Genomic DNA, 22,304 nt, shown 5'->3' with positions numbered 1-22,304 from the left:
GCCGGGCATGGTGGCACATGCCTGTAGTCCCAGCTACTCGGGAGGCTGAGGCAGTAGGATCGCTTGAGCCCAGGAGATTGAGGTTGCTGTGAGCTAGGCTGACGCCACGGCACTCACTCTAGCCTGGGCAACAAAGTGAGACTCTGTCTCAAAATAAAAAAAAAGGATACAAACATAGAAATGCAGAATTTCTGGGGCTGCTCCCAGGACCCTGGAAGAAGCCAGAGCAAAGGAGGGCCCTGGTGCTCAGCCTTAATTACCTCCTGGTAAATCCACCAGAGGGCTGGTTGGACCTTGGTCCCCCAGAGAGAACTGCTGTATTTCACCTTTCAGGCAGGGCTCAAGGGTCCCAGACCCACACCTCTTTTGAACTACTGTCATGGATATTAGGAAGCAAATCCCGCACAGCCAATCCAGAATACCAAGGAGTAGATGGGAGATTGATACTGATGATTTAGATGGACAGGAAGAGGAATTTCTGGACTGTAATAATGAAAGAGGGTACTTTCCCTCAAAGCTCCTTTATGTCTAGAAAACTGAATGGTCCCAATATGGTTTTAAAGCAAATTTTATGAATCTCATTAACCAACAGGAATCTGAAGTATAGCTTGCCAAAACCACATGCTGGTGTGGAGTGGTCACTAGAACCTGGGGCTCCTCTTCACTGACTCACTGTTCTTAATTAAGGGGATTCAGTGGTCCACAGCCTAAGATCCCATGAAGTGTTCTGATTTAAACCTCCACCGGAAGAAAGGCTTTTACACTACTCCTGTCCTGGTTTCATATTCATTCCTCAAATTCCAGTTGGTTTACCTAGCAACTAGTGTTGTTTACAAAAAAGGCCATGGTACTAGTAGCACTCAAATTACAGACATTAAATAGATTTTAACTAAACAGATGCTATGCCATATTACAGAGCTAGCCATATTTCAATAAAAAAGGTAAATGATGGCTGTATATTCATTACTTACCTCAAAGCATGTCGCAAGAGAAGTTACTTATCATGCTTTGAAATCTCTGGATGAAAGGTACTTTGGAAGCAGAAACCATTATCACTTGTGTTATAGGGACTGTCCCCTTTTATACTCAGCAGTATTATTTTACAGAAGACAAATTAACTGAAGGCTTTTCTTTTATTACATCTAAAGAGCTCTACATAAACAGGTAACATTCAATAGGTAAACAATTTTTTCCAATGCATGTAATAAATATTTTCACTTGGTACTTTTATACAAACTGACATTGGTCTACTATACATTTTTAAAAGCCATTTTACTGGTTTGGCATGCGGTATGGAAATTCTAAGAGAGAAAGTTTTAAGGCAATGAATCACAGATTTAAGTTCATGGAATTTATGGTAACTTTTATATCTGCTTATATACATTTTCCCCTTTGTTAATTAAACAATTAACAGCAGCACACTCTGGGACCACCAGCTATTCTCCTTCCCTCTTTCTGAAATCTAAGCTTTGTTTTTAATTAAAAAACAGAATTCAACATGTACTGATAAAACAAAACTCTTACTAAAATAATTTCAAATGTGCTTTAAAAAGTCCTGAAGATCTTTTAAGTTGTATGTATTTAAAATTGAAATTATTTTAAAAACAATGTTCTTTCCACATTAATTTACAAATACGATATATTTTCATTCACTTTCAACACTTGACTCAAAGGAAAATCTGTCGAGAAATCACATTTTTCAGAAGCGTAAGTGAATCTTTCCTAAGTCAGTAATGATATAGAATTGTGATGTCTAAATTAATAATAGAAAAATTTTAATGCTCAAAATAAATTAGTTAACCAAGTGTGGCATGGTTAAAGGTCAGATTGCTTTTTGAAAAAAGATGTGCCCAATAATGCCCACAAAGTAATTAAAAGCCACTTCAACTCTGCTATTTAAACAGCTACTTTATCAAAGATGTGTGCATACAGATGTATATACACACACGCACACATAGTACGAACATATGAACAACTATTATGAAAGACCAAGGCAAGGGGGATGGTGGCAACTTGACTAACGATTCTGAGAATTGCTATTTATCCACAGACAGCATGTCCATGTTGGCATGGGTTGAGGAATCAGGGTGGGCTAAGGAAAAAAAAGAGATGAAGTGACTATGCGCTTTTTTTTTTTTAAACTTAGGAGACAAAGATGTAGTGCACGAAAATCTGATTTATAATGACCATGCAACCAACAGAGTGATAACTATTACTTAATGCAACATTTTGGAAAGTCAACAACTGAAGGAAACTAACTCCCCACAGAGTGGAATGAACTAAAAATAAAGACAACTGAATGGTTAGTTTCTTACATGGAGACAAAAGCCACTGATCAGACATTTATTTCTCCCTATTACCTGTTCTTCCCTTAGGTTGGTATAATGTAGGACATAGGGAAATTAACCCCCTTGAAAACTGGGCTGAAGAAAGTAGAGGGATGGGTTTTCAACTGGACCATTCAAAGAGTTTGTAAGTCAGCATCATATACAAAGTTATTGATCAGAATTTTTGAGACCACTGACAACAATGACAGAAAAAGAAAAACAAAACCAAAAATAGGAATAAAGAAAACTATTCATTTTACCATAGGCAGTTGAATTAACAGAAATGTTTCCTATTGCCATGTAAAATCAGAAATAACTCTTCACAATTTTAGTTAATTTCTATCCCAATCCAAATTTAGATGCAAATTATGGTACTATTAGATATTAGCTTAAATTATATGGCAATGAGAGTCTTAAAGTGTTTGCTTACCACAACACCAGATTCATTTAAAAACTTAACTATTTCCTGTTTTAAATGGCAATGAATCTGAGGTTTTTTTTTATTATTATTGCAAATTGTTTTGTGACTATAAGTCAGCCATTTATGTGTGGAATACACATGCGTAGGGGAAGACTATGTAACTCACTTGTTACTCACACATACTTGTTTATAAATACATATATACACACACACATATACATATCAACACCAACTTTTTTTTTTTCAAAATTCAAGTCAACAATTTAGTGGCAGAGAGATGCTGTAAAAACAGATATTATTTTTAGATGCCACACAGTCATGTGAACCACTAATTTTATCATACAAATGAAGTACAGCCATCCTGAATTTTAGTAGATCATTTTGTTACCAATGCAAAGTTTAAAACTACAAGTTTATACATAAAGGTGGTCCGTCATCAGCTTTGAGAACATTAACAGTTGTGATAGAAAAATCCAGTCTGGAAAAACAGCAATCATTATGCCCCTTCTATATCTTTTGTATTAAACTTGCATTCCCAATCAACTAAACATATTTTCCACACCTGAGAACATCATACCTTCTCTGATGAGGATTTCAGAACATAAGTAGAACCACTTTTCCTTTCCTCCAACCCTTATTCATCTCCTGAAAAACAGTTTTCAATATATTTACATGTTCCATTATTAATAAGAGTAGATTAGACTGATCCACGAATTCTAAAAAAATGACTTTCCTATGTCATACTTGTTAAAAATGTAAAGAAAAAAATAAACAAGGTAAACAGCCTAAGAAAATAAGTACACTCAGGACCAGAGAGTAAAAATGACTAAGGATCAAACACATTTTGAATTTCAACTGTTTATCAAATAGATTTCTACAGATTGATATGTGTGGTGCATTGTATTTTCCAAACTGAATGTACTTTTAGGATAATTGACTGTGTATCTTTCTTTTTGAGTTGATGAAACCTTACCTCTGTCAGCTGCAAAAGACACCCAAAAAAGGCTTTCTAAGCTTTTTTTACTTCCTACTTTGGTACGAAGATCTTACATGAAAACTTGTTACTCTGTGGCCAAAAAAAGCAGGTACTCACAGACTTGGTTTAGATACACAATACTGACAATCCAGATTTAAAATAAAGAACTAGACTAAAGTGTATTATTCACAGGTCTGCTAAGCCTACTTCTTACCCAGACAGCTTTACTCCAATATCTCTAAAACATATTCTCAGGGGGTATATAGCAAATAAGAGAGAATATGTGATGGAGAACATGCAATTGGGATAGTTGATAAAGATGCTCACACGTGAGTTCAAGACCTTCAAAGCACTTTGAGAAAAGCAAGCAACTGATTACCTGAACGCACACTTGGGAGGAAAGGGAACAGTAATGACAGAAAAATACACACAGACACACACACACTGAACACACACCCCCACGAGCCATGTCCTGAATACATAGGGAATGCAGTGGGACAGATGAGCTTTATAACTTAAGGCTGGATAAAATATGCACACACACACAAACAGAATCCAAGTCTGTCATTTTTAGAAAATGGAAATCAAACTATACCCCCAACCCCCTCCCCACAACAAAGAAAAACCCACAATTTAAAACTTCATACATGCAATTCCTTTTCTGTTATTGCAAATAAAATAATGCCATTGAAGTAAAATAAAACCAAAACCATAGGACAAATGATGAAAAATCTTCAGAATCCAGAAAAAATGAACTGAAGGTGGTTTGTGGGTGCTTGTTTTTTCTTTTTTCTTTTCTTTCCTTTTTTTTTTTAAACAAGTGTTTTATCAGACAGGCAGTCTTAGATTTATATACAAAAGTAAAACTGAAAATATAGTTTTGTTCTCTGTACATTTCTTTTAATTTTTTCCCTAAAAAAAGGAAAAAAACACGCTTGTGTACTTTTCTAAACAGAATAAGGTAAAACAGAGCACAAAGTTCTCTTCTTTCTGCCAAGTTCATTTAATCTGGGGTGGGGACGGGAGCAGCAGGAGCCAGGGAATCAGTCCAATGAGATAATGTCTGGTATGATGCCAAAGATGGACGCCGTGTCCGTGCTGCTCCTGTTTGTGACCGTGTGGCTGTGGCTCTCCCTTAAGCTGTTGGAGGATACCAGGCTGCTGTTACTGCCACTGCTGCTTCCATTGGTGGTTGGCAGAGAAGTACTGCCGCCTGCACTTAACTGATCAAGAAACATCTGCGAGGAGGTATACGGAAAAAACCGAGACGAGTGTAGGAGGTCTTGATCATCTGAAACTGCTGCTGCTGCAGCGGCAAGCAATGAGGTGTTGTAATGCTAGGGAGGGGAACAAAGACAAAAGCATGTTAACTATACTTATAAATTAATACATTTTCTTCTCAGCAGAACAAAGTTCCTAAATTTAATATATCCTGAGTTATACAATATTTCTGAAACATTTAGTAAGACATTTTGCAAAATCATATGGCCTTATGTAATGACTGAAGCACTGATCTTGAGAGACATTTTTGTATCTGAAACTGGGGGGAAATACAAACTAAAATTTTTATTGTGCTTTGTTTTAATTAGCATTGCAAGCAATTCTCGAAATTCTATTTCCCAACAAGTGTATGCTCAGAAGCAGCAGGAAAGAGGACAGTCACCCACCTCCTCTTAAGGAGATATTTAAACAAGAAATCTGCCAGTCAATCTGACTCACTGCCCTCTGTTCCTTTAGAAAACAGTACTGGAAACCAACAATTAGACACTGTTCTTATGGTATACGCAGGCACTGCTGAAGCTAGGGATTTTTATTTAAATTCTGAAAGCCATAACAATAATGGGTATGATCACTCTAAAGTCTTCAAGTAAATTTATTCTTTCTCTTGGCTACATATCATACTTTTAAATACAGTCATGCGTCGCTTAACGATGGGGATAGATTCTGACAAATGCTAGGCAATTTCACTGTTGTATAAACATCAGAGTGCACGTACACAAGCCGAGATGGTATAGCCTACTACATACCTAGGCTATATGGTATAGCCTATTGTTCCTAAGCTGTGAACCTGTACAGCATGTTACTGGACTGAATACTATAGGAGTCTGTAATACAATGCTAGGTATTTGCATATATAAAAATACCTAAATATACAAAAGATACAATAAAAATACATACAGTATAAAAGATTAAAAAATGGTACACCAGTAATGGGTACTTACCATAAATGAAGTTTGCAAGACTGGAAGTTACTCTTGTTGAGTCAGTGAGTGAGTGGTGAATGAATGTGAAGGCCTAGGACATTACTGTACACTACTGTAGATTTTATAAACACTTAGGCTACATTAAATTTATTAAAAAATTTCATTTTTTCTTCAATAATAAACTAAGCTTACTGTAACTTTTTTACTTTATAAACTTTATAATTTTTCAACTTTTAATAACAAATTAAAACACACACTCTACAGCTATACAAAAATATTTTCTTTCTTTATATCCTTATTCTATAAGCTTTTTTTTCTATTTTTATTTTTTTACTTAACATCTTTGTTAAAAACTAAGAAACAAACACACACATTAGCCTAGGCCTCTACAGAGTCAGGATCTTCAACATCACTGTCTTCCACCTCCACATCCTGTCCCACTAGAAGGTCTTCAGGGGCAGTGACATACATGGAGTTGTCATCTCCTATGATAACAATGCCTTCTCTTGGATTGCTCCTGAAGGACCTGCCTGAGGCTCTTCTTGAGGAAGTGCCACTTTTCAGAAATATGTCTGTCCATGGTGGTTTAATTGGTTTGTTTCTTTTTTTCATCATAGATTTGCTTATAAGCAGACAGTGCACCACAAACATTCCTCTCTATTAATGAAAACCTTTCAATGCTGGGGTTCATGTTTTCAAACTTTTTTTTTTTTTTTTTTTTTTTTTTTTTGAGACAGAGTCTCGCTTTGTTGCCCAGGCTAGAGTGAGTGCCGTGGCGTCCTAGCTCATAGCAACCTCAAACTCCTGGGCTCGAGTGATCCTTCTGCCTCAGCCTCCCGGGTAGCTGGGACTACAGGCATGCGCCACCATGCCCGGCTAATTTTTTTTTTTTTTATATATATATCAGTTGGCCAATTAATTTCTTTCTATTTATAGTAGAGACAGGGTCTCGCTCTTGCTCAGGCTGGTTTTGAACTCCTGACCTTGAGCAATCCGCCCGCCTCGGCCTCCCAAGAGCTAGGATTACAGGCGTGAGCCACAGCGCCCGGCCTTGTTTTCAAACTTTTTAAGGAGCTGGCTGAGGTCTGCAAAAGCTTCTGCTAAACGCTTTACTGTGAATTTTCTTGAGGGTTCTTTTTCTTCACCTGCAGTTTCCTTTTCTCTTGCCTCTTCTTCAGCTATGCATTCCTATTCCAGTTCCAACAACTCCCCAATAGTCAGTTCCTCAGGAACCACCTCTTGGAGCTCGTCAATGCTGTCATCATCCATATCCAGATTAAAGTCATCTGCCATCTCAACTACAGCCTTGTTGATTTTTGCAACCTCCTGATCCTTGGCAAATCCTTTGAAGTCATGGACAAATCTGAGTGTCTTCTTCCGGATGCCATTCACATACTCCTTGGTGACATCATCCCAAGCCCAAGCAAGGTTCTTGATGCAATCATAGCTGCTGTACTCCTTCCAGAATTGCACCAGTGTCTTCTTCAGTTGCAGCAATCACCTGGGCAAAGGTCCTCCTCAGGTCATAGGCTGTAAAGTTGCTGTAACTCCTTGACTTATTGGTTGGATCAAAGAGGTGGTATTTGGAGGGAGAAATGCCACTTTGATACTGGGATGAAGATCACCAATGAAAGGAGGATATGAAGGAGCATTATCAACAATGAGCAAAATCTTGAGTGGTATGTTGTTCTCCAGACAGCACTTCTCCGTCTCGCAGCACAGCAATTCAGGAGAGCATCTTGGAAGAGGAGCTGGGTCATCCTAACTTCTTGTTGCTCCTGTAGCGCACTGGCAGTGTGTGCTTACTGATGTGCTTGAAGGCCTTGTGGTTCTCACTATGCCAAATTACAAAAGATTACAATTTGTAGCCAGTAACATTGCCTCCAAGCAAGATTATTAACCAGGCCTTAAAAGCCTTGAAACCTGGCAGTGACTTGGCCTCCTTATGGATGGAAGTCCTTTCAGACATCCCTTTGCAGATAGGGAGGTTTCATCCACATTAAAGAGTAGCTCTGGCAGGTAATTTTCCTCTATAATTAGCTTATCTAGAGTTTCCAAAAATTCTTCAGCTGCCTTCACATCAGCACTCACAGACTCACCACTCAGTTTCACATTATGTGATGAGTAATGATTCTTGAATTATTTAAACTATCCAGAACTAACAGTAGATTTAACATCATATTTGGGTCCATCCTTTTCTTTCAACATTGCAAACACACTTTTTGCCTCGGCCATGATCATCATGGTGCTGACAGGGATCTGTTTCTGCGTCTGGTCTTCAATCCAGGTCATCAGAAGTTTCTCCATATCTGATAAAGGCCCTTCTCAAATTTTTGTTAATATTGTTGCTTAAATGAAGCAGACCCTGTAATAGCTTCCATTGCTTTGTTCTTGTTCTTCGAGATGGCAGCTATGGTGGAGTGGGACACGCCTGACTGGGAGCAATGACCATCACTGATTTTCCACCTTCATCGTCTTTAATCACTTTTAATTTCGTTTCCAGGTCAATCACTCGACATGGCCTCTTACTGGCAACACTAGATGTGGCTTTTGTACCCTTAGGGGCCATGATGAACAAAAAGCAGGAGATTAAATCAAGCACAAGCCAAAATGGTACGATTAAGAGATGTGGCAAACACAAGATGTGTGAGGCTGTGCTGCCACAACACACCAAACTGTTTTATGGCCAAATCTTTTTTTTTTTTAAATAAGTAGCAGGAGTACACTCTAAAAATAATGATAAAAAGTATGGTATATAAACACATAAACCAGTAACACAGTCATTTAATATCAAGTATTATGTACTGTACATAATTGTATGTGCTATGCTTTTACCCGGCTGGCAACGCAGTAGGTTTGTGTACACCAGCATCACCACAAACACGTGAGTAATGCCTTGCACTGACTGACATCAGTAGGCAACAGGAATTTTTCAGCTCCATTATAATCTTACGGGACCACCGCTGTACACGGGGTCTGTTGCTGCCAAAATGTCATTATGCGGCGCATGACTGTATTTTTATTGTACAATTAAAATAACAGTATTTAAAAAAAAAATAACATACCTGATTGTCTCCTGATAAGAAAGGAAAGAAATCTAATCCTGCGGGAGAAAAAATTATTTTAGTTTTGGAAAAAACAAACAAATAAACAAAAACCCTCCAAATGCCCCAATACATCAAAAACAAACACAAGTCTTAAATGCTACATCATTTAGAATTTTATTTAAACATGAAGAGCTGAGCCAAATGTTTTATATCTCTCCCATCTCTAGATTATTAAGGGTGAAGATCAAGCTTCAGCAATGATTTGTCCTCCCTATAACTTCACTTAGGGGACTTGGGCCATGCTGCCCTGTTAGATCTAACATGCAGCCCTAAAACTGGCACGGTACCTTTTACAAATGCTCTCACACACTCCTTTTTAGTAACCTTTCAATCTACTCTAAGCTGCTCCTCATAAGCATCTCATGAGGTAATTATTTTTGGCCTCATTTTGCAGACAAGAAAGTTTGAGGTTGAAAGAGATTAAGCAAATTGTAGCACAGATTTGCTTTACATTTCTCAAATTTGCTCACTTGTTCCCGTCTGCACCAGATTCTAACTGAGAGATGCTGCGCTGGCATGAGGGGGCTAGAGATCTTGTGCCTGTTACATACAGAAGGACCAGTCCTGACCCCTGGCTGCCCAGGACTCCCTACAAGCAGACCTCTTCCAGCTCACATTCGCATCTCCACCACCACCATGCCATGCAATGAAGAGCAAGGAAAGCAGCACAAATGAAATGCCTCACTGTGATATCTAACTATCGAAACTTGGGAAAAAGCGCAACAAGCAGATGTAGATAAAAATAAGACAATAATACAAACACAGTATGGATCCACCCACTATTTACACCAGAACAGATTACAATCTGAGGACTTACAAAGTACACAGCACTGTGGTTCTTGATAGTGATAGTATGTTTCATATATGTAGAAAAAGGTATGGCAAGTTATCTAACTGTTAAGACTAGCCATAACTTCTAGGGAGTGGGCTTGGGGGACAGGTAGAGGGAAACTTTCACTTTATGTTTTTGTATTGAATTTCCTATACATATAGCTTTTTATAATAAAAGAGAAAAATTTTGTTAGGTTGTATAACTAATATACAAATTATTAAATTATATATGAGAACTAATAATTCTTTTTGATAATGTAAATGATTATTATGAACTCAAATATTATATAAATGAGTATACTAATTTCAAACTGCTTTTGAAAAAAAGGATCAGGTTTACTAGAACAAAAATTTAAAACTTTCAAATGTCTCAATTCAGCATTATCTAAAAGATAATGCAACACAGTATGTACAATGCCTGTTGCATTACAACTAATATTAGGGAACAAAATATAATGCTCATAAATATCAAAATTTAAAGCCACATACTGGACATCACCTAAAAACAATTTACATAGTACTTTGAAGCTCACAAAACTTAAAGATCATTGTACTAGTTTTACCACTTGGAGTAAAAGACTGGCTATTAATAAAGGTGCAATCAAGAAACCAGGCTAGTACTTATGACCGTAGTATATTATTTCTCTCAGTTCCCTGAGTCATAGGCCCTGTATTCCCAATCTTCCAATTCTTCCTTAGACTCACCCAGAAGAGGACTATATAGATCAAAGGCATTCATAATGCTATGTGACAATACAGAAGAACTGGTGACTCACCTTGTAAGTCATAAGGCATGGGTGTCATGTGGAAAGGATGCCTATAGTCTTGGATGAGGGAGGTGTTAATGTAGCTTGTGTCTACAGCAGGAAGGCTTGGGGTGCGGGATACTGGAGATGCTTGATGTGGAAGACTTAAAATGCTGTAAGAAGGAAACGTTTGCTTAATTTTCATGAGTCAGTTAAACTTTTATGATTAAAAAGAAGGTGGTTGCATCTCACAATAAACCCTAGCTTTTGTGCTGGAGATAAAAATGAAAGACAAGAAAAGCAATATATAATTTAGATCATCTACAATTATTATAAAATAGTTTGTATACTTAATTATAAAATAGTTTGTATACTTAATACTTAATAATTTATTAATGTTGTAATAAAATAATTTATATACTTTGTATAAAATAATTTGTATTACTTAATAAATAATTTGTATACCTTTTTTGCAGAGGTTATAGGGAGAAGTAGATGGATGCAACACTCAGAAACCACATGTGGTCTTTAGACTATTACCACCCATACTTTCAGAATGCAGGGGAAAGGCACAGCTGAGTCTGGATATGAGTGAAAAATACTTACAGTAAATGAAATTCTGATACCTTTCTAAAATGACACTGATGTGTTGTTCACTAGCAAGAAGTATAGGTATATCCTAGCAAATAAAATACCCAATGCCCAGTGCAGGTATCAGCACACCATCTGCATAAAAGCCCTGCTGAATCTAACAAAAGCAACAAGACAAGAAGAAATGTTTCATAATGAATAGGTGATGGAGTTTTTAAGGGGAGAATAATATAACTGGGGGGGGAAAAAAAAAAAGAGAGAATCTAGGAAAACAGAGAGAAAAGTAGCCCAAAATTTTTTTAACCAGAAATTAAGGAAAAAGTCAAAAGAAAGATAAAAAAAAGAAAAGGAAGAATTTAACTGATTTTAAAAAAGAAAAAGAAAGAATTCTAATACCCTGGAAGGAAGCATAAGGGTTATGTTACCCCATACAAGTAGTAAAAGATATATAAGTTATAGAAAATAGAAAGGAAAGAATCAATGAAGACGCTGTCTTTTGCTTTTAATCCTTCATGTGAAGTGCTTTGGATGTGGAGATGCAATTTCAATGGTATAGAATATTTCAAAAGATGCTAAGGTTGGATTTCCAGGAATAGAGTTCTAGTTATGATCATCTACCACATTTTTATGAATGGGATATGAAGCATAAAACATACTCTCATCTGCCTCATAAAAATGTTTCATCTAATGGAAACTTCATTAAACCTCTTATAACTACAAAAAGTACCATTTTCCATTAGCTGTGTCCTCTGACAATGTCTAAGGAATTACAAGAGATAATAAAGCAGCTGAAATGCTAGTCTTTCTTTTTTTTTTTTTTTTTATTTTCAGGGCTTCCTCTTCTTGGTATAGTCTTTCAAATCATCTCAGTATACCAACAGTATGAAAATTTCTGGATGAATACTAAACACTCTGGCTGAGGACAACAAAGTGTTTTACATTTAGTGATGTTTGCCTCTTTCTAAGTCCTGCTGGCTGCTTTTCTTTCAATTTTGTGATAATGTTTTGAAATGCATTCCCACCTTTATACTGCACAATAACAAACATGATATGCTAGGCTTAGGTTTCTAGTTACTGGCTAGTCATTACCATAAAATGGCTACTAGTGCTAACTATGGCATTATCATTATTCTTCTAAAGATACTGTAAACTTTCAGATTTCTTGTTTTTAATCTGAAAATAGAAAGAGAAAGGTCTGGTATTTGCAAGTTGTTGGAGTATCTGGGTTCAATTAGTCACTGGGAAGCTCAGGAAGTAGTTAACGCATCTAATGTAATATTCCAAACATATTCCAAACATAATAAACAGAGCTATTTTTGGAGAAACAGCAAAATAAATATCCAAAGAAGAAATATTAGATTTCTAAACATGTAAAAGTTTTAAGGAAAAAATACACAGTAAAACAACTGCATAGTTTATATAAACACATGACTACTATTAATATTTTAAAGAGTAGAACTAACATATATAATGATGCATGTAACCCCAAAGTATTTATGCACCCAGAGGTTTATGAAATATCTGTAAATGTTGCAATTATGGCATTACAAAAATTATGATGTCTGGCACAGTGGCTCACAGCTATAATCCCAGCACTTTGAAAGGTTGAGGTAGGAGGATCACTTGAGGCTAGGAGTTCAAGAACAGCCTGTGCAACATAGCAAGACTCCCATCTCTACAAAAAAAATTTTTTTAATCATATGACAATATGTATTTGGTCATATTATGGTTTGAAATTTATAAAATATCTTAAAATCAAAATTCTATAGATATGTGTTCTAACTATGCTAGCTTCAGTTAATGTGATTTTTCTCTGACTCAGATTTATAAAATAAGCTGTTATAATAACAAGCCGAGGCTTGCTGGGTAACAGCCATCAAGGTAGACTTTCATCAGAGGTAATGTTCATAGAGTAGAATTAGTATTTAAATATTAATTTTGTTTAGAATAATGACACTGCTTTTAATGTCTTTGCTTCTGTCTGTCTCTATGCTGAGATATGCTACTCATGAATGAAAATATCAGCCTGTGTAATGTTTGATTGAAATCTTTTAATCTTACCATACAACATCAAACCTGAAAATGATTTGACTCCATGCACAGAATGCCTGCTCTTGGTCTGTTGTCAACTTTCCCTCTTGACCTTGCAATCTATAACAATTCCATCTACAGACTGTCCTTCTCTCTTATGGTCTTTCTTCAGGCACCACTGCGGGTGGAAGATTTTTTGAATAGCTCCTATTCAGTTATCACAGGCCACGTGATCCTCCTGATATACACCTAAAAAGGGGCACATCTATTTCTAGATTTACTATTAGCATGCTAAAATTGTGCTTCAGCAAAATATGAAATCTTTTTGCTGAGAATCCCTGATGTGTCTATGGGAATAAAGTCTGTTGAGAGTACAGCTGGAGTGTACTACTTGTTTTACCACCCCCTAGAAAGTGTTAAGCTCTTTAAGGTGAGGACTATACTTACTCATTTTATTGTCATCCATGCTTAGCACAGGGTATTTTACACAAAGTAGATAATGGTGTTTTATGAAATGAACTGAAGCATAAACAAGGTACATTATTACTGAAATAAGACTAACGGAAAATATCAGGGGAAGTCTACAAAATAGAAAATACTGTGTACTACAACTGAAGTCATCTTTGACCTCCTTCTTTGCCAGCCTCACACACATTTGGAGGCAGGTTTAAATCACTGGGTCTCCCTCTGCTTTCTACATGAAACAGTCAACTTGGGGTTACTGTTACAGCACACATTTTCCAGTTTGAATAAGCAGTATCAGGATCACCTCAGAACTTATTATAAATACAAATTTTCTCAGTCCCTAACTCAGACATGGGGGATCAAAGTGTGCATTTTAATAAGCTCTCAAGTGATTCTGATATACATATATCACTGTACTAGAATTATCTTTTGATATGATGACTATCATATCCAAGTGACCCTTTTGATGCATTACCCCAATTCCTCAAGAATACCACAACCTAGAAAAAATTCAGCCTATCCTTTGATTGCTAGGTTAAATTTTATAATCAAACACAATCATTTTATTAATATTTGGCAGGTCTTTAATCCCTATTTACCAAATTAACTTTCACAATGATTTTTTTTTTTTTAAGTTCTCAGTGCTTACCCTTTATTATTTAGTGGTGATGTAGGAGATAGGGAAGGACAAGTCCTCTTGGCAGATGGCTCTTCCTCCTCTTCATCAGATGAACTATCTATGGTTAGGTCAATCACCTCTACTTTCTTGTTTTTATTTGAGGACTGGTGGTGAGAAGTCACCTGATGTTCCAATGTGGAGCTCAAGCATCCTGTGTGGGAATAATTAAAATTCAATGCAAAGAAGACCTACGATATCTTTCTTCTTTTCTCGGTGTCCTTATTAATGTATCAGTTATATTGTAGACACAATATTGCTGGGGCTAGAGAGTGGAAAACCAACAGTGGCTCTGTTCCACTAAGTTTAAAACTACAATTTATTATCGACTGTTAAAGAGTTATTTAAAAAAACAATTCTGAATTAGAGCAAATCAAAATGAATGTCTTATGTCTACTTCAGAATAAAAGCAATTTGAGAGCAGAGCAGAGACTGTGTATTATAAATGTTCATCTGTATAGTATCTGACATACTTAAGAAATATTATGGCAACATTTTTAAAAACTTCATAGTCTCCTTCCAGCAAAAACATATTAAAAGCCAGGAAAAAAAATTAAATGAAAAAGGAACATTCACTACTCTATACTGAATCTGTTAAAAATTTGAAAAGGATATGGTTTCAAAATTGTGACTTTGCAAACGACTTATTAAATTACATTACTTTGAAATCTTATATCAGAAAATTTTAAAAGCTGGAAAAAAAGTGAATTTAAAAGGAGTTCTATTGCTTCTGAACATTTAATCAATAATTTAATAAGAATTATTAAGTTATCCATAATCTGCTGTGCTTTTTAAAAGTATCTGCATCGTAATAGTGAAAACCAAGGCTTATAGCAGCAAGGGAGACCGCCCCACCCTTGTGAAAAACTACCACTCACCATCAACTCCATTGTAAGAGGCAGAAACTTCCTGTACTTCCTTTTTTGATCTCATTGGTGCCCAAGAGCCATCCTCCTTAAATTGTATTTCGTCACAGTCTGTACAGTACTTTAGGATTTCCATAAACAAGCTATAAAAAAAAATTCACTCTTGGAATATCACATTTTAGATAAAAATAAATTAAAAATATTACTATTCAAAAAACATTCAGACCTTCTATGTTTTATAGAAGTATAAATGAGAAAAAAGGTAGAAGTAAGTTACATTTGTTCTCAAAATCTAGTGCTACACAGGAAAATAGTTACCTAAATTGTGGTACATTTATGCAAGAAAATATATAATCACAAAAAATTACATTTGTAATTTTTTTTTTCCTGAGACAGAGTCTCACTCTGTTGCCCAGGCTAGAGAGTCGTGGCATCAGCCTAGTTCATAGCAGCCTCAAACTCCTGGGCTCAAGTGATCCTTCTGCCTCAGCCTCACGAGTAGCTGGGATTATAGGCATGTGCCACCATGCCTGGCTAATTTTTTCTATATATATTTTTAGTTGTCCAGCTCATTTATTTCTATTTTTTTAGTAGAGATGGTGTCTCACTCTTGCTCAGGCTGGTCTTGAACTCCTGAGCTCAAATGATCTTCTGTCTCAGCCTCCCAGAGTGCTAGGATTACAGGTGTGAGCCACCATGTCTGGCCCATTTTCAAATATTTTTAATAACATGGGAAAACGTTCACAAAAAGTGAGAAAAGGCCAACAAAAGAAAACTGCATTTCAAAAATAAAATTGTGTGTGTGAATAGGATATAAATAGCAGTTATTTCTGTGTGGTAACTTCATGGGTATTTATTTTTCTTCCTTATACTTTTTTGCATATCCCAAATTGCCTACAGTAAATGTCTTATTTGATAAACTGAAGCAGAAATAACATATAAAAATATGTAAACAAATATTAAGTCTCTTTGATAAAATATTATACAAATATTTTAAAATGTTTAAAAAGAATGCATAAAATTGTTCATTGGTCAAATACAAAAGATGGTCAAATCCTTAGGTTATAATGTTAAATGAAACCAAATGATAAAAATTATTAACAATGTATAATAACAACTATGTAAAAACAAAAACCAGAAAATTATACACCAACAAAGGCTTTTTATTTTCCAATTTTCTTTTTCTTTTTTTTTTTTTCGAGACAGAGTCTCACTTTGTTGCCCGGCTAGAGTGCCGTGGCTCACAGCAACCTCAAACTTCTGGGCTCAAGCAATCCTTCGGCCTCAGCCTTCCGAGTAGCTGGGACTACAGGCATGCACCACCATGCCCGGCTAATTTTTTCTATATATTTTTAGTTGGCCAGTCAATTACTTTCTATTTTTAGTAGAGACGGGGGTCTCACTCTTGCTCAGGCTGGTTTCAAACTCTTGACCTTGAGCAATCTGCCTGCCTTGGCCTCCCAGAGTGCTAGGATTACAGGCGTGAGCCACTGCACCTGGCCTTCTAATTTTCTTTAAAAGGTTGTGTTTATGGGTTTCATAACAAGAAATGGGAGAACTCTCTGTAAAGCTATGTAACATGAAAAGCTGGTAAAACAGTACTATTCAATTCAGATTTATTAGTGATCAATGTCATTTCTAAAAATTAAACATAAACATTTAAGTTCCAAGGTCATTTTTTCCCCATGCCTGGTCTGACATCTTTCAAGCTCTAGGTTATACTTGTATTGCTAAATATATTCCATTTCTTGTATTACCACCTTCAGACTCCTATGTTTCTTCAAATACTATTTTGCTGGAAAGTACAGGAAATATTAAGTAGATATGCTCCTTCTCACAGTTTATTTTTGTTCAGTGGCAAAAAGAAAAAAAAAAGGAGGCTTCAGAATAAGGGAAAATTTAGAGGAACATTCCAAGATGTTTGGAAGGATAGATAAAAAATAGGAGTGCTAAGAAAAAATTACTTATGATGATGCTGTAAGGAAGAAGAAGAAGAAGAGGAAGAGGAAGAGGAAGAAGAAGAAGAAGAAGAAGAAGAAGAGGAAGAAGAAGGAGAAGGAGAAGGAGAAGAAGGAAGGAAGGAAGGAAGGAAGGAAGGAAGGAAGGAAGGAAGGAAGGAAGGAAGGAAGGAAGGAAGGAAGGAAGGAAGGAAGGAAGGAAGGAAGGAAGGAAGGAAGGAAGGAAGGAAGGAAGGAAGGAAGGAAGGAAGGAAGGAGAAGAGGAAAGGAGGAGGAAGAAGAGGAAGAGGAAGAAGAAGTGGAGGAAGAGGAGAAGGAGGAAGAGGAAAAAGAAGAGGAAGAAGGAAGAAGAAGAAGGAAGAAGGAAGAGGAAAGAAGAAAGAAGACAATTATTTTAGAAGAAACAGAAAAACAAAGGAAGGTGCCGTTCGCGAACTGATCAGTTAGCAGCCTCTGCAGTGGGAGAGGCAGTATGGCGAACCATGACTGAAGCTTGATCTAATCTCCAGAAACAGGCTAACTTCTACTAAAAAGCCCATTTTTCATGAGCTTGAGTTAATCACAATTTCACAGTTCTTTCATTCCTTCTCCAATATGGTCTACACATCTAGGGATAGATGGACTCATGTCAGGAAAAGGTATAAGCATACCTTGCTTAGAACCATTTAAATGACAAATGTCAGGAGGCACTGACAGTAAAGCATGCATTTTCAAAATAAAGGGATATCAAGTTAAAAAGGGAAAATATTTATAACATTAATTTGAAATTAATTACTTTGAAATACTGATATGTAAAATCATAAAAATCCTACAAATATGTAACTTAGAAACCACTACCTATAGAATTTTTATCCCAAACCTGGTAAGTAACAAATCCAGAGAAGACACATTATTTCAAGGTACAAAGGAACTCTTTAAAGTGACATACCCATCAATAATAAGGTGTTCATATGGAGCCTTCTTATCACAGACAGGACAAACCCAGGTTGGCTTTTTCTCATTCATCTGAATATAAAGAGTTGCGTCAAAACACTGCAGATGAGAACACGTAAGGGCCCGGCATGGAATTGTCAGCCTCATTTTGCCAAGCTTTAAAAGGGGAAAAAAGTAAACATTAGACAACTGTTACTCAAAATTTAAGCTTTAATAAAAATTTTCTGAAACGTAATGTGTATGCGTTCTGATTTAAAGCATACTGTGTCTACTCAATGCAGAAGAACATTAAACACATTTTCTGTGAAACATCTACAGGTTAAAAAAATTATAGTATTTCTCTGGATAACAAACAAAATGATTATGGACAGTCAAGATTATTTACTCCAATCTACAACTCACAGATCAGCTTCTGGTGGGGAGGGTCATGACTACCTTAAAATTATAAGCAAAATTTTGTAAATGTGTGCATTTTTAGATAGTGCTTTCACCAAAACTTTTTTTTCCCCCTAAAGAGACGAGGTCTCAGTCTGTTCCCTGGGCCAGGGTGCAGTAGCTATTCACAGGTGCAATCATACCACATTATAGCTTTGAACTCCTGGGATCAAGTGACCTTCCTGCCTCAGGCTCGCGAGTAGCTAGGACTATAAGCAGGTACCACCACACTGACTTTCACCAAATTCTTAAAGCAGTCCCTGGCCCCCCCAAAGCTAAGACCTACTTAACTAGGAATGGGAAAGGAAAAAACAATGCCTTATTAAATACTACAGGATACAGTGATACAATGATATTTACTATTAGTCTTATCTATGAATGAGAGTAGTTCACAGGACAAAACTAAACCAACAGTGATCACTCCCCATAATTGCCAAGTGACACCTCCGAGCAGGAAGCCAGGTGTATTTCTTCCCTCACTGAGCACCATAACAAGTAATTTAGTAAACAACCCTGAACCTCTAGCACAGGGGTTCTCAAACTTTTTAAATAGGGGGCCAGTTCACTGTCCCTCAGACCGTTGGAGGTCCGGACTATAGTTTTAAAAAAACTATGAACAAATTCCTATGCACACTGCACATATTTTGAAGTAAAAAAACAAATGGGCAAAATCACTCGCATGTGGCCGGTGGGCCGGAGTTTGAGGACGCCTGCTAGCAACTCCAGCATTGTTAGACTTCTCTTCTCGCCTTTTAAATGTTGCTTGAGGTAACACAGGTTGAGTCTATTCCATGAAAGAGGAAATCTGCCTCATGTGGTCCTTAATCTACTAGCTTTGGCCCAAGGCAGAGAAGCTGTCCAGAGATCTGTACAGGGAGCTGCCATATTACTGTCCCCTTCCCTGGAGGACAGATAGTTCATACCACTGTAGGGTCCCCAGAGCCCACAGTGGCCATACAGTATAGCAGTTATCTACTTTCAATAACCCCATTATTTGCCAAGTACCAGGAAAAGAGTTTCCACATGTTTGTGAGCTTGAAAAGGATATGACTTAAACGAGGAAAAGATTCTTGCTTAGAATTATTTCAGGGAAATGTGCAATTTCCTAGTCTACCAAGGAAATTAACTGTCATTTCAGGACCTAAATTATTGTTCTGGTAGCAATGATTTACTGTGCCTCTTGTAACCTTTCTGGGCCTCTTTTTCTATCTCTAAAGTAACATTGTTTCCTCTTTATTTTAACCAGATGTAGTCCTGATGAATTCAAAAGAACCTGAACGTGTAATAAACTTATGAGAAGACAGCAATGCTGATATTTCCCTTCTCTGTGCTGCTAACTCTACCCCTGACCACAATTAGGCGCCGGCCACATGACATTTTGGTCAACAATGTACTGCATATACGAAGGAGGTCCCATAAGAATTATAATGGAGCTGAAAAATTCCTATCACCTAGTGGCATCAATCATTTTTGTGGCAATGCTGATGGAAACAAATGCACTGTGCTGCTAGCATAAAAGTATAGCACTTACAATTATACACAGTAACTTAATACTTGGTAATGATAATAAACAATGTTACTGGTTTATATATTTACTATACCATACTTTTTAATCATTACTTTAGAGCTACGCTCCCCAACCCCCGGGTTGCAGACTGGTACTGTTACGAGCTGGGATGTGAACAGCAGGCCAGCGAGCAAAGCTTCACCTGTATTTACAGCTGCTCGCTATCGCTGCATCTTCATATAAGCTCTGCCACCTGGCAGATCAGCGGCGGCATTAGATTCTCATAGGAGCGTGAACCCTACTGTAAACTGTGCGCACAAGGGATCTAGGCTGCTCGCTCCTTGAGAATCTAATGCCTGATGGATCTGAGGTAGGGCTGAGGCGGTGATGCTAGTGCTGGGGAGCACCTGCAAATACAGATTAGCATTAGCAGAGAGGTTTGAATGCACAATAAATGTAATGCGCTTGAATCATCCCCAAACCATTCCTGCCCTCCCACCCCCAGTCCATGGAAAAATTATTTTCCATGAAACTGGTCCTTGGTGCCAAAAAGGTTGGGGACCACTGCTTTAGAATGTACTCCTTCTACTTATTTTTTTCTTTTTCTTTTTTCCCCTGCCTCCCTCCTGCCATTCTATTCCTTGTACTTATCTTAAAAAAAAAAGTTAACTGTAACAGAGACTCCGGTAGGTTCTTCAGGAAGTATTCTAGAAGGCAGAATTGTTATAGAAGATGATAGCCCCTGAAGACTTTCCAGTGGGATAAGATGTGGAGGTGACAGATAGTGATACTGATGATACTGACCCTGTGTAGGCCTAGGCTAATGTGCGTGTTTGTATCTCAGTTTTTAACAAAAAAGTTAAAAAGTAAAAAATAAAAATAAAAAATGTTAAGAATAGGAAAAACTTACAGAATAAAGATATAAAGAAAATATTTTTGTACAGCTATATAATGTGTGTTTAAAAGTTAAGTATGGCTGGGCGCGGTGGCTCATGCCTGTAATCCTAGCACTCTGGGAGGCCGAGGCGGATGGATTGCTCGAGTTCGGGAGTTCGAAACCAGCCTGAGCGAGACCCCGTCTCTACTAAAAATAGAAAGAAATTAATTGACCAACTAAAAATATATATAGAAAAAATTAGCCGGGCATGGTGGTGCATGCCTGTAGTCCCAGCTACTTGGAAGGCTGAGGCAGGAGGACCTCTTGAGCCCAGGAGTTTGAGGTTGCTGTGAGCTAGGCTGACGCCACGGCACTCACTCTAGCCAGGGCAACAAAAGTGAGATTCTGTCTCAAAAAAAAGTCAAGTGTTATTACAAATGTCAAAAAGTTAAAAAACTTTAAAAGTTTAAAAGGAAAAAAGTTATAGTAAGCTAAGGTTAATATATCACTGAGAAAGAAATTTTCAAAAAGTAAATTCAGTATAGATTAAGTGTATAATATATATCAAGCCTACAGTAGTGTACAGTAACATCCTAGGCCTTCACATTCACTCCACTCACCCACTGACTCACCCATCACAACTTCCAGTCCTGCAAGCTCTGTTCATGGTAAGTGCCCTATATAGGTGTACTACTGTTTTATCTTTTATACTGTATTTTTACTGTACTTTTTCTATGTTTAGATATATTTATATACACAAATACTTAGCATTGTACAACTACCTACAGTATTTAGTACAACATGCTGTATAGGTTTGTAGCCTAGGTGTGCAGTAGTAGGCTATACTATCTAGGTTTGTGCAAGCATACTCTAAGATATTGTATGACAAAATCACCTAACAACGCATTTCTCAGAATGCATCCCCATCATTAAGCAACACATGACTGTATACTACTTTTTTTTTTTTTTTTTTTTTTTGAGACAGAGTCTCACTTTGTTGTCCAGGCTAGAGTGAGTGCCGTGGCGTCAGCCTAGCTCACAGCAACCTCAAACTTCTGGGCTCAAGTGATCCTCCTGCCTCAGCCTCCCGAGTAGCTGGGACTACAGGCATGCGCCACCATGCCCGGCTAATTTTTTATATATATATCAGTTGGCCAATTAATTTCTTTCTATTTATAGTAGAGACGGGGTCTCGCTCTTGCTCAGGCTGGTTTTGAACTCCTGACCTTGAGCAATCCGCCCGCCTCGGCCTCCCAAGAGCTAGGATTACAGGCGTGAGCCACAGCGCCCGGCCTGTATACTACTTTTTTATGTGTTATCTCCTCCTACTAGAAAGAGATGGGACTAATCTCC

General features: G+C 37.1%; 1 protein-coding gene across 2 annotated transcripts in view; it reads right to left on the bottom strand.

The window, feature by feature from the left end:
- Positions 1-1,114: 1,114 nt before the first annotated feature.
- Positions 1,115-22,304, bottom strand: part of PIAS1 (protein inhibitor of activated STAT 1) — a 279,235-nt gene continuing 258,045 nt past the window's right edge. For both annotated transcript variants that reach the window (XM_076004509.1, XM_076004510.1), the window contains exons 10-15: positions 18,128-18,288; positions 15,254-15,384; positions 14,349-14,529; positions 10,643-10,785; positions 8,994-9,031; positions 1,115-5,061 (exon numbers count right to left, since the gene is read on the bottom strand). In XM_076004509.1, the coding sequence (XP_075860624.1) occupies positions 4,768-5,061; positions 8,994-9,031; positions 10,643-10,785; positions 14,349-14,529; positions 15,254-15,384; positions 18,128-18,288 (948 nt within the window). In that variant the 3' untranslated portion in view covers positions 1,115-4,767. The remainder of the gene's footprint in view (positions 5,062-8,993; positions 9,032-10,642; positions 10,786-14,348; positions 14,530-15,253; positions 15,385-18,127; positions 18,289-22,304) is intronic.

The sequence above is a fragment of the Microcebus murinus genome, chromosome 6 (genome assembly GCF_040939455.1).
Source record: "Microcebus murinus isolate Inina chromosome 6, M.murinus_Inina_mat1.0, whole genome shotgun sequence".
Lineage (NCBI taxonomy): Eukaryota > Metazoa > Chordata > Mammalia > Primates > Cheirogaleidae > Microcebus > Microcebus murinus.
Note: the sequence above shows the minus strand (reverse complement) of the source record. Positions and strands in the feature narration are given on the sequence as shown.